This window comes from Drosophila sechellia, chromosome X (genome assembly GCF_004382195.2).
Source record: "Drosophila sechellia strain sech25 chromosome X, ASM438219v1, whole genome shotgun sequence".
Taxonomy (NCBI): Eukaryota; Metazoa; Arthropoda; class Insecta; order Diptera; family Drosophilidae; genus Drosophila; species Drosophila sechellia.
In genome coordinates, this window is record NC_045954.1 from 9,284,804 (window position 1) to 9,297,483 (window position 12,680).

Consider the following 12,680-nt stretch of genomic DNA (forward strand, 5'->3'; position numbering starts at 1 on the left):
TGGGGGCGGGGGGTCGTGTGTGGGGGGTTGGGACAACTTAATTTACCGCTCGACCGGCAAGAGACAGCTTCTTCTTTTTCTGGTTCACATATCTTCGTTTGCCTAAAAAAATTTCAAACGATTTTCTTCGGTGGTTTTCCACATTTTTGTGTGTGCAACGTAACACGTTTTCCAATTAAAATTACAAGAAAATTGTTTTTCTTTTTCTGATTTTCTGGTTGTTATTGTTTTTGCTTACCTGTCGCTGGCAAAAAGAAGAGCGTAATCCAGACAGTGAGCGAGAGAACGAGCGTGAGCGAGAGAGCAGCAGCGTGCGAGAGAGAGCAAAAATCCTTGTGCTGTGGCACTTTTCTTTAAAATTTTCTTAATAGATCCTTTTGTTGTTGCATTCTTCTTGTTGTTGTTGGTGGCAGGCCAAAACAACAGGTAAAATAGAGAAAATATGGGAAAAACAGAACCAAAACAGAAACACCGAAAACGAAACAGGCAAAAGGGCAAACACAAAAACAGAAAATAAAGAAAACAAAACACAAACTTTGTCAGCACTTGAAAAAAAATCGTTTTCGTTTCTAATTTTCTCTTTGTTTAACGCGCGCCATTTTTCTTCTTGCCTTTCTTCGAGAAGGTTTTTTCTTAAATAGACTCTTTTGTAATTATTTAAATTAAATTGCTGTTGTTTTTTTATTTTGCTGGCGAGAGCCGCGGTTTTCGAACTGCGACGGCGCGCCTTTGGAAACCAACTGAAAAAAAAAACACAGCAATCAGAGAGCGAGAGAGGATGAGAGAAAGAGCGAGAGAGAGAGCGGCGACGTCAGCGCGAGACACGTATGTCGTTTAAGTCTTTCGTTTTGGTCGTTCTTGTTCTTGCTGCTGCTTCGTTGGCGCAAGCGAGAGAGAGAGAGAGGGAGAGAGAGCGAGCTGAATTTCAGGTGTGGCAACCTGCAAAATCACAAAAAAAATCTTATTTTATCCAAGTACACAAGAGGCAGAGCGAGCGATGGAACGACACGGGGCGAAACATCATTATGACCTGTCCAGAACTTAATGAGAACAGAGTTTTACATATGAAGACTACTTGTTTCTGGTTTTTGCATATCGGCTTTCGGCCTATATAGCTTAGAGCTATACTATGTATGCAGGGTTTGAATAACTTGCGCTGAGACTAAGAATAGAACTCCATCAATCGGAATTGAAATAACTAATTAGGAGAATCAGAAACCACCAGCAGCACTTTTATCTATTCAAAATGAAAACGTAGCCATAAAATCGTTGGAGTTTCAAATCATGTTAAAGGAACTTAATTAATTTCATTGCCTAATGAAAAAGATAAGTTATCAAAAAATTGATATGGATGAATGGATGATCTTTGAAGTTACACGTGTCACAAGAAATGTGATTTAAAATATTAAAAAAAAGGTTAACATTTATGCAGGTTCCTTTAATCACCCCACTACAGAAACTAGACATTTTTGAATAATCCCATTAATATTGATCTGTGAAAAGATCCCTTGTGGTTTGTAGATTCGTGGTAGATTTGTTATAGATTTGTAATAGTTTAAGGCGCATGGCATGGATCGGATTCTTGGCTCTGTTTCTTCTCTCCTTATCTCTCTCTGGCTCTCTGTTAAAAATCGGGTCGCTGCTTAGTTATTCCGCACAGGTGTGAGTGTGTCTGTAGGTGTGTGCGTGATACCTGTTTGTCCGCATACACACACACGTACATAAACAGAAGAAACAGTCATCATCATCGTCTAAGCCAAGTTGCCTCTTTTCACCTTTCCTTTGGCCATTCAATTCCGCTCTCGCTCTCCCTCTCTCCCCCTCTCTTTCTCCACCGCCTTCTTCGGGTGGGAGTGGGAGGGAGAGGGCTAATGTCGCAAGTAGCCCAGATTCGATTCTTCTTCTTCGCTGCCTTTTGAGCTCGCTTCCTAATCCATTAACATTTCTCTATCCCTCTCTCCCTCTCTCCTACTCTCTTTCCCACTCTGTCTCTTTAGCCCTGTCTTCTTCTTCTTCGCCTTCTATGGTTTCGGGTAATTCTTCTTCTATCTTCACCATTAAATGATGACGACGCACTCGCAAGAGAAGAAAAACCCAATAAAAAAAATAAATAAATCCGACTTCAAAGACTTTTATTAAAATTCAATCAATCAATCGCACAAATGACAGTTCGATCTTCGCAATGATGAATGGATGGTTTTGAATCTAAAATCTTTGCCTTATCACCCACTCTCTCATAATCATGTATCTATTTAAATATGCCATCGCTCAAAAATTTCCATAAATATACATTTTATTATTCCGTTTTTATTTATTTAATTTTGCAAAAGTACGTATGTATGTAAATACGATATTGTATTATCGTATTACCCTATATAAAATAGTCACATAAATACATATATTTATGATTCATGATTTAAAAGTAAATTAAAACACGTTTTAGCAAAATGAAATCATCTTCAAGCAAGATTCTAGACTAGATCTGATTAAAACGTCAGTGATAAAAGCGTTTTTCTAGACGCCGAAAACCCATCAAAATTGATGACCAATGTTGGTGACAGATATTTTCTGTGTGCGACGTTGGCTATATAAATAATGTGTGTATTTTTTTTTTTTTGCCACGCTCAACGATCAGCAGCGACAACAATTTAGAAAATTAGTTGCACACTCAACGAAACTCGTTCCATTGGCTTTCTAACCGGCAATGAGGCAAGCAGATCAGCGGTACAGTTAGCGATGCGGCTAAGGGGGCTTTATTTTTGTAAGGGGGGAGGGGGTTTTCGATGGGGGCTTACAAGGGGGTGGCGAGTGGGCCAACTCTCCCATTACATCTGCATATGTGGCATGCAATTGGATCTGCCTGGCATATTCCAGATTGCCATTCAATTCGAGTTGTGTGGAGTAAGCGAAAAGCGGAGGAAAAAACCGAGAGCCGACATGGTGAATTCTCGAGCGGGGGTAACCAGTTAAATATGGGAGCTAGAGCTGGCCTCCAGTTGCGGGGGGGATAACTGGCGTGGAATATCTTCGAAATCGCTCGATGTCTCGTATTTACATATATGCATTAACAACCTGGCTACTAGAATTTGCGAAACAAACAATATCATAGATATTATCACATCAGCTGTTAATATATTCAACTACTAAGCTAGCAATTTTAAAGCGTATTTGGGTGTATTTAATATTCTGAACTGAAGACACACTTTTTGGCTAACACTTCGTGAAATCTTTGAAAACTATTGTTTACTCTCAATAACAGTTTTCAATGAAGTTTTCATGCGTGTTTGAACTTGAACTATCATGCTGTCACTTCCGATTTCGTCAATTGTTTTCTTTATCAATTTTTCTTTTTTTTTTCGTTGGCAACACCTCTGGCCAATTTGCTGGCCTGGACTTTTCCAAGCCAGCCAAATTTGCACTCGAAGTGGAAAACTTTCGACTGTGAGTGTTTCGGTCGGTTGTTGTGGCAAATATATAAATTTGTGAAATTGTCAGTGCCACAAGCAGAGATGATTTACCGCCCCGGGGGCTATGCCAGCGACTCATTTATCAAGCAAAAAATAAAGAAACCCGAAAATGAAGAGAGTTCTAAGTTGCGACTGGGAAACTTTCACCGGGTGTCGTTTCAACGCGGTGGGGCAATAAAGGGGGAGCGGGACTATTTTTTTTTTTTCTGCAACTCGCACTTGAGAATCTCGGCCGGGGAATGGGAAGTCGTAGCAAATCATATTTTTGGCGAGGGCGTGGGCGGTGGGGGTGTGGATTTGGTTGGTCTGTTCTCTCAAAGTCTCTGGGTTTTATCCTGGCCAAGCCGAGTCATAAACAAATACGGTTTGCTGCTGTTTTGTTTACATTCGCAGTGTTTGGAGCCCACCGACCGACGTCTTTTGGCCAGGGGTCTTTTGGTCTCTTGGCCAGACTGGTTTTTCTCCGGCCAAAAAAGGAAGTTGCTCGTAAAGTGGCGAAAGCCGCCAACTGACTGACCCAACAACAAAGTGTGCAAAATAAAAATTGCAAGAAGAAAAATCGTTAAATAAAATAATAAAAGCGCTTTCTTTCTGTCTGCCCCTTTTGTTTTTCGATTTTTTTGTGTGTGTGTTTTTTTTTTTGTTTTCTTTCTAATAATTTTTGCGGCCTGCGTTTCTTCGATTCAACTATTTTCCATATTTTTCTATTTGATATTTTGGCAATTGCGATTTTCACTGATTGGTTTTTAATTTTAGCATTTTTCGGTTTCTGGTGGCACAGCAAAAAAAAGAAGGGAGAAGATCGAAATATTTACCGCCGCACTCACTCGAAAAAAAACTCGAAACACTCAATTGGAATTTAATCGGCAGGTTGGCCTTTCTTTCTTTCTTTCTATCTTTCAGTTTGCTGTTGTTGTCGGCTTCGATATTCTTGTCACTCTGTTCTGGCTGCCCACACGCTGGACGTATCTGTTGTGGGCCTGGGATTCGGGTTCGGATCAGAGTCACTATCGCACTGTCACTACAGTTGTTACTTATTAGCCGCGCTGGCTGACCGTTCACGACGACGCTCCGCGAGCGACTGACCAGCGGATGCCAGCGCAGCCCACTCGCCGCCCAACCAAAACCGAAGGCATCGAACCTTCGAACCATCGAACATGTTGCGTTGCAGTCGCGACTCCAGGCAGTGCGACTTCAAACTCAAACAGAGGCGCAGCTTTTAGTCTAATCATTATTATTATTTAGTTCTTATTATTGAGATTATTGTATATACTTAGTATATATTATAAATAAGAGTACTTCTAAAATGCTAGCTTCGGAGTATACTTTTCTTTGTTCTCTGCTATAGTTTAAATACTATTTATTTACACTGCATTTCCTATTAGCCCCCGTCTACACCTCTGATGCAACACCGATTCCATGGCACAGACATGTTCGAGCGTGCAGCATGCTGCATGTTGTGTTTTCATTCGAACAATTGTTGCTGCCACCAGTGCGTGGTGGTTCTAATTGACAGTTTTCCAGAACAACTTGTTGAGTTTATTGTTGTCTTAATGGGGGTGCTTATCTGAACCTGCCCCGCCGCCACTTTTGCTTGCCTCGCGGATTATTGGAGGACAATTCCCCACCCCCTCTCACTCTCACACTCTTTCGGTCCGGGCAAATTGACGATTTGAATATTTACATAAACGATTCTGATTACAATTGAATTTATTATTTAGAGCAGCTACTTAAGCCGCTAAGTCGTTGGGTACATAGGACCACATGCACATACAAACATACATGCGTATGTGTATTCATTTGTCGGCTGTCGCTTGACAAATGATACCTTTTCATGGAACTTGTGTTTATTTTGCTTTCTGAAGGCACAATCTGCGGCACGCCGAGAATATTGAGTAAACAATCGGTGCTTGCCACGTGCAACGAGCTCTATGCTGGCAGCGAACGCGGCTCGAGTTGCAAGCTCCTTCAACAGGTTGCTAGGGTGCTGCTCTAGGAAAATAATGGAAGCTCTTACATGTCTTACGAGAAAATTAATCCAATACTCGGCTAAAAATAAACGCACTTGTTCTCAAGTACAAGCTTGCACACATATGAAACGGAACCTAAGTAAATCCCATTGTTTAGTTTTAGAAACGAGCAGGAGAATTTTGTAGAAGTTCTTGAATATTTACCATCAAAAATTCGAGTGCACCCAAACTATTCGAACAGGCCCTTCTTCCGCGAAAAATCGCTGTAATTGCCGGCAAGTCAGTCAGCAAATGAACAGCTGTTTCGGCTCCTTAAAACTTTTCCTCGATTGCCTGCTGGCGTTCCGCATTCTTGGAAGGCGGGAATTGGACAATTTGAGTTTTTTCGAATGGGAAAAGCTGTTTCGCCTATCAGGTGGCCAAGTAGAAAGATATATACATTTCCAATCCAGTCCAATCCACCACTGCGGAGACATCACCGAACGCTACGAGCTATAGGGAAATTCTCTATTGCGTCTTAATGGATTCGAAAACATTCTCGTTCAGACATATTTCGCAGCGAAAGGTGATAGGGCCAAGAAAAACAATTGGCAGAAACCGAAATGCGATGCAAACGTTTCATGCACAAAACCAAAGCGTGCAGTTCTTATATTTATTTACCCACAGATTCTCGCGCGTTTTAAGACCAGGGTCGTTGGGGAAAGCGTGACCCGCCCGAAAAAAAACAAAATAAATATATTAACCATCCAAAGTTTAACCAGCCGTTGAGCATGTTCTCGAGTGGCAGTGCGCCAAGGTCGCACACTTGATCGCAATTTAGCTCGATTTGTCTGCTAATAAATGACTGGCTTACACAAATTATATGCGTAGTTATTAACATAAGGCAATACATCATTTTGGCAAGTATCTTTAAATATCATAACAAAAATAATAATCAATGCTTTTATTTCAAGAAATTCCCAACCAAGCATAAAATAAAACAGTTCCTAAGTTATTTATTGAACAATCAGAAATTACGTGTATATTAATTATACTTACTAATCGTGTAGTTGATCTCGAAATTGGTTTAACTATTGTTCCGGATATGTAACTGGATGCAACGGATATGATATAAGGTAAATTATTTGGGTGAGCCCAAGTGCATGTGAGTAATTGGAAAAGTTTGACAGGTTAACACGACACAAAAGTTAGTTAACTGATGTTATAGGTTTTCAACAAGCAATTTTCCACGTAACCCAGGGGAAAGGGTCTATGAACGTAAAAAAACCTTTATTTAGCACAAAAAAAACGGAAATCCGTTTAAAACGAAAGCTTAAGCGACCAAACAGCTTTTAGCCAGCATTTTACTCTAGTTTATTGGTTTAAGCCAAAATAAACCTATAATATCGACTTTTACCTCTTCGAAAAGCTAACTCTTTTAAGCTTTAAGCTTTTTCAGAAAGCAATGCCACTGTGAATTGGGTAAGTGTCCGTTAAAAGCTGTTATATTTTGTTTAAAAAGTTCTGTTAAGCCAAAAGAGCTTTTTCGAAAAATGTTACACCAATGTTAATGTAAGGAAATCGTTTTCTTTATTTAATCTTTGTATTCTTAAGTCTACTGTAAGTAATCGTTTTAATTAGTAATTTTAATTTCTGTTGTGGATGCCATACCGCGTCTCCTGCGTTTTTGCTTTCTTACTTTTCTTTTTTTTTTGTTTCCTTTGCTTTAGTTTAGTAATAATATTCATTATAAGATACGAGTAATCTCAAACACAATAGATACAGTTACAGAGCGACACACACATTTTAATTATATTATTATTGCTAAGACACAAGAAATAACGATTTTGAAATAAATGCTAACAAAAAAATTAGAAAGAGTGCCAGCCCGGTAATTTTTTTTCATTTGTTGTTTTAAATTTGCCTTTCCAAAATTTCTTTCTTTTTTTGGTTTGTATATTTTGAATATAAGGATTGTTGTTCACTATTATTTATTTGGCGGGTACAATAGATTTACAAATGGATTTTTATGAGATTCTGGAAAAGCTTTTGCTTAATAATTTCCCTCGAACTTCTGCAATGGCTGACACAACTTTTCTTACATATATCTCCGGTTTTTGGCAAACATAATGGCGAACTACGAGTACGACTAGTATTTTATTCATCTCAGCTTCACCTACAAATTATATGTATAGAATATAATCTGCAATATATAGGTATATCTGTATATATTTCATTAAGTATATTTAATATTTAAAACTCTTTGTAACATTTAATAAAGTTAAACATTGATTGCTCTTGCGTTGTGACAATAAGTTACTATATAATCATATAATTAATCTGTCAGCATGTATACATATAGCTCATTTCTATAAATATATCTTTTACATCCTTGCTTTCTCATCATCATTTTTGCCAGCATCGGCCAAATTCTCCATCATCTCGTGTTGATTATCCTTGACTATGTTTAATAATAAAAAAAATTCTCTAGTTTTGTTTTACACACGTCTTTTGTATTTTTCCTTCGTCGTCCAGCGACATTTTCTCAGGTCAAATTAGAGGAAAAGGGAAATTTTTGTTAGGGGTCTCCTTAGCTATCCTCCCAGAGCATATTGAATATTGGGGAATTTTCTTCATTTTCCTGGAGTGCTAAGAAGGCGCAAGCTCGTTTCCGGTTCGAACAGAGGAACACAGAGAGTAAATTAAATATTCGAGTATTTTGTTATGTACATTCTAAATATATTTATGACGACGATATATCCTATGTTTATGTGTACACTCTATGAGAAACAACAACATCGAGACTTATATAAAAGAAAACTCCAACGACTTGAGAGTGCGGCGATCTCTTCAATTCATATTTCCATTCTTAATCAAGGGTGCCAAAATAATGCCTTAATCTTTTGTAAATATAAGACTAAATTAATTACGTTTTTTCTATAATGCTTAGAGAAGAAAATAAAACAAATGAGGAGATATTAGCAAATTTAAAATCCAATTATTTGTTTACTGTTTGCAAAATATGAATGAATCTAACCGATACAGACTTTCCAAATATTCGATTTCATCGAATTGCACTACGTTACCCCACACAAAGCCGAAATAAAATTGAAGAAATCCTCAAATTCTCAAGTTGTTCGTCATGTGTGTAGTATTATTATTAATTGGGGCTTCGGATTTCGGGTCTGGCTACTCGAACTAAAGGCTGGCTGACCTGCTGGGCTGGGCAAGCAGCCGGCCCAGTTCAAAAATAGTTGAATTTCCACTTCGTTTTAATGCTGGTTTGGCGATAAATCGTTTTGCTCTTAGCCTAGGTATCATTTTCATTGTTATATTTTTCACTTTTCCACTAAATCTTTAATGTTGGATTTTTGCTTGTTTTTTTGTTTTTAGGTACATGGTATATTTGTCAACTCTCTTCAATTTTGATTGCACTGGTTGATTGAAGCAATCAGGGTTAAATGGTAACTGGTAAATGGAAAAACGAGCTAGTTCGAAAAGCACCTGAGGATTTCCACTTTCTAATTGCATTGGATTCTGTTCTATAGGTAAATAGTCTGTGGGATTGTATATTAGTTAGTTTTTTATTTTGGTGGTTTTCTTTCATGCGGTGGTTCACGAATCTACACAACATCCAAAAAAAATGAGGAGTAACTAGGTACTAAGTAAATAGTTATTTTTAAGTCGCTCTTTTTCCACTTTTTTTCGTTCTCGCTAGTTATTCACTAATATATCAATTCCTGAATATACAATATATAGATTTAATTTCATGTGTTTTTATTTTATAAACTGATTACATTGAGTTGCGTGTTTACTTGAAATCGATTTATAATGGAACCTGTGGAGAGAAAGTCTATTTTAGTATCTTATGTGATTATTATTATTATTATTAGGTGATTCAGTTAGGAAAAAATATTAAAAATGTGTAAACTCATAATTGCAAATCGAAAGTGACAAGTGTTTCAATTCATCATTTAAATTATAGAATCTATAATCTGTGCACCCAGTTAATTGCAGATATAAATCGTTAATAATTTACGGGCAGCTGTCAGAAACTGTGCTCACTCCGCTAAAGGACACTCGGTAATTTCAGACCATTAATTTTGCCCTACATGATTATGATCATGGTGCTTAGCGAGGACCAACTGATGTTTGTTTGCCCCGCACATTTTGCAAACCAAATGGCCGCCGGCAGTCAGCTTAACGTCGTTCTGTTGGCAATGGCAATTGCATTTTGATTTTCTATAATTAGTTTGCCGGGGCGCCAGCCAAGTGGCCCGGATGGGAATGCAAACTAACACGCGTTTCAATTAAACGATGCCCACATTAAATTAGCCTTATTGAGCGGACTGGGGTGTGGGCGTGGCCATGGTGGTGGTCCGGGGCTTGGACAGGCCATTAAAAACACGAGGAAGATGATCCTTGCTCCATGGCATTGGCATTGCCATTGTCATTGGTGCATTGGCATTGGTGCAGTTGTTGCTGCGTGCGGAATATTACTCATACGCCACGTTGGCCCATCAGAAAGATGCTGGGTTCAGGGTTATGCGGCAATAGCCTTGACGCGTCCTTGGCCCCCATTTCACTCCACCCACCCCTTTTCACTTTAGTGTCCTTGAGCCAAAGCTGCATTTCATTATGTGCGTGTGTGTGTGTTTTTTTATGTTTAGCTGCCCAGCAGTGGGATTATTAAAAATGCACACAGCCCATTGACAAATGTCAAAAATAAAATGTTACAAATACGACAAAAACGAAAAATGTAAACATAAAACTGGGCGAAACTATAATTTTAGCACAACTTAGGTTTCACTCGAGCACTTCGTACGTCTGCAATTAAAGGACCCCGTTTTCACAAGGGTTTTGAATAATTTGTGCCGCAAATTTCGGTAAAAACTTATGCAACTAAAAAAAGGTACACAAAATCAAGCAATAGTGCTAAAAATAATGTGAAATTAAAGTGAATCGAGATAAAATTCTGGCAAATATCACTTACGTTTTGGGTAAGTGTTCTGTTTTTGACCACTTGGGAATTATAATTATTTCGAGGAAGGGTTTCGAGTGTTGCGCTATTCTTGCTTTCCATTGTCCTTCGTCCTTAACACTCCAATTAAATATTATTTGCAATTATGCTTGCAAGGGGGATGCGTCCATTTTTAAGTCGTAATTTTGGGCGATGTGTGTTCGGGGAGCGGGCGACAGTTGTGGGCGTGGCGCATGGCACATGGCACAGGTGTTAACCAAAATTGCTGGCAATCAAAATGGTCACGGTGTGTTTTTTCTCAGTTGCTTTTCACCGCCTGTTTGGTTCTCTTTCTCGTTCGTTTTGCCTTGTCTCGTTTTCCACACATTCTTTTCATCTTAAATTGGTCTTGCCATCTCGTTCTTGGTTTAACTGCAGTTTTTCATTTTCGAAGTTTTATATTTTCCTGTTTTTTTCTGTGTGTGTGTTGCTTTTCTTTATTTTCAGTTTCCACATACCATTCTTTGCCATTTTCCATGCGATTTTTTTTTTTTTTTTGGTTTCGTGCGGTTTTTGTGGTTTGTTTGTTTGCTTTATGCGGCAGCCGCGAAAAGCAATTTCCCGGTGGAAAATCGGAGGGGGGCAGAGTGTGAGGGTTTTTTTTTCTGTGTCGGGGGAAAAGCACGAAATGTTAATAAAGGTCCAGTTGCAGTTCGAGTTGGCGGAGTTTCCAGGCATTTGGTTGTTTGTATTGCCCAGTTTCCAACCCAATTCATCCGTTCATCTGTCGAAGAAATCCCATCCAGCCATCCATTCATCCATCCATCCTTCTCCACATTCGTCCATGCATCCATTTTTCGTCCTTTCCGCCCCCAGCTACCCTGCGTGCCCTTCAGCCGTTTATGTCTGCACGGGCACATTGCTATCGGCCTCCTGCAGGACGGGCGCTGTCCAGACGCCGCTTCCGCTTCGCGTCTTCCGCTGCTGGACGATACCGTCCATGATGTCCAACTGCAAGTTGTGCACGCTGCCGCGGTGATCGGTCAACGGCGGTCCGGCGATGACGCTGCCACGTCGACTGCCACTGCAAAAAAAAAGAAGTGGCTATTAAATGAATTCTAAAAATCCATTTAAGATAATTATTTTAGTATTTATTAAAATCTTTTATATATGATTTCACCTGTTCTTTTCCCTGTGTATTTTTTTTTTAAATCTTTTCTGGTCTAATCCTAATTTACCTTTTTGTTGATGTGTCTAGATATGGGAGAAAGCGTAACAATTTGGCATTTTAGCTGAGGCTGTTACAGTTTTTATTTTACTGCCGTGGCTATTTCCACATTCACATTCATGTGAACCGATAGTAAGTGGTTGATTGGTCTGCGGTTATCACTTTAGCATAAATTATACGCCCCGTTGGCGCTCCTCCCAGCCTCCACACGCACCACTCCCCTTAGAAATTCCCCGCCCCGAGGTCGCTCATCTACAGCCGCCAACTTGGGATCGTAAAGTGCGTTGGTCGTTTAATGGACACGCGACACGGGGGAAAATCGTGGCAGGAGGAGGGGTTGGGAGTTTGGCTAGCCGAGATGGGTGGAATGCAATTTAAATGACCACCACACAACTTGGACAAAGTCAGGGGCAAAAGCAATGTGAGTGTGGTCACTAGATTTGGTGCCAGCCAAGTCGGATACAAGTTGCTCTATGTTTTAAGAAAAAGATGGGAAATGCAAAGGTTTGCATTAAAATCGTTAATGAATTGCTTAAATAAAAAAACCCAATTAATCAATGTATTATGTGTTAGCTTAAAGTAATAATTAATAGTTATAATAATAATTAATTAACTTTTACTGTATATCTTATCTACCATAATTCGCTTGATGCCCCACAAAGTATGCTACAAACTTTTCGAAATGCCTAGGATTTTATTGTATCTACCGCATTTATAGCTATACTCATAATTTTGCCTCATCGTACGGCAATGACCGGTCGCCGTTTATGACAATCTCATTATGCCCTTTGGCTATTCCACGCCCTGGCCACGCCCACTTCCTGCAACGCGCCCCCGTCGCCCATTAGGGTATCAAAATGTTGCTGTCACAGCAGAAAAGCTTGGAAACAGCCGGCGGCGCAATTCAATTGGGCCCGGTACATAGAGTCGCAGATAGCAAAAGGGCAAGAGCTATCCAGCAGTGCACAGAGAGAAAAATCATTAATTTATGTTTAAAATAAGACAGAGACTCAATCTTTAAATCATTATTTTTAAGCTAAGATAAATTGTATTAATATGGTAAAAATTAATGGTTT

At 39.2% G+C, this 12,680-nt stretch overlaps 2 protein-coding genes and 2 long non-coding RNA genes across 5 annotated transcripts in view; all 4 read right to left on the reverse strand.

Moving 5' to 3' along the window:
• Positions 1 to 4,559, reverse strand: part of LOC6617457 (low-density lipoprotein receptor-related protein 2) — a 135,791-nt gene extending 131,232 nt beyond the window's left edge. Inside the window, exon 1 of one of the 2 annotated variants that reach the window (XM_032725117.1) lies at positions 4,295 to 4,559. The gene's annotated coding sequence lies outside the window, so the exon portion shown is untranslated. Of the gene's footprint in view, positions 1 to 238; positions 445 to 4,294 lie in introns of those variants that run through there. The other variant, XM_032725116.1, reaches the window with a different exon arrangement.
• Positions 4,560 to 5,159: 600 nt separating this feature from the next.
• On the reverse strand, positions 5,160 to 5,911 carry LOC116802187. Its single transcript, XR_004362555.1, has 2 exons — positions 5,642 to 5,911; positions 5,160 to 5,572 (listed from the first exon to the last, which is right to left on the reverse strand). It is a non-coding gene; the product is annotated as an uncharacterized LOC116802187 (long non-coding RNA).
• A 1,072-nt stretch (positions 5,912 to 6,983) lies between these two features.
• LOC116802022 lies at positions 6,984 to 10,570 on the reverse strand. The gene is made up of 2 exons (XR_004362424.1): positions 10,410 to 10,570; positions 6,984 to 9,254 (listed from the first exon to the last, which is right to left on the reverse strand). It is a non-coding gene; the product is annotated as an uncharacterized LOC116802022 (long non-coding RNA).
• A 325-nt stretch (positions 10,571 to 10,895) lies between these two features.
• LOC6617459 overlaps positions 10,896 to 12,680 on the reverse strand; it is a 44,598-nt gene continuing 42,813 nt past the window's right edge. Inside the window, exon 3 of the mRNA XM_002041740.2 lies at positions 10,896 to 11,460. Within this exon, the coding sequence (XP_002041776.1) occupies positions 11,277 to 11,460 (184 nt within the window). The 3' untranslated portion in view covers positions 10,896 to 11,276. The remainder of the gene's footprint in view (positions 11,461 to 12,680) is intronic.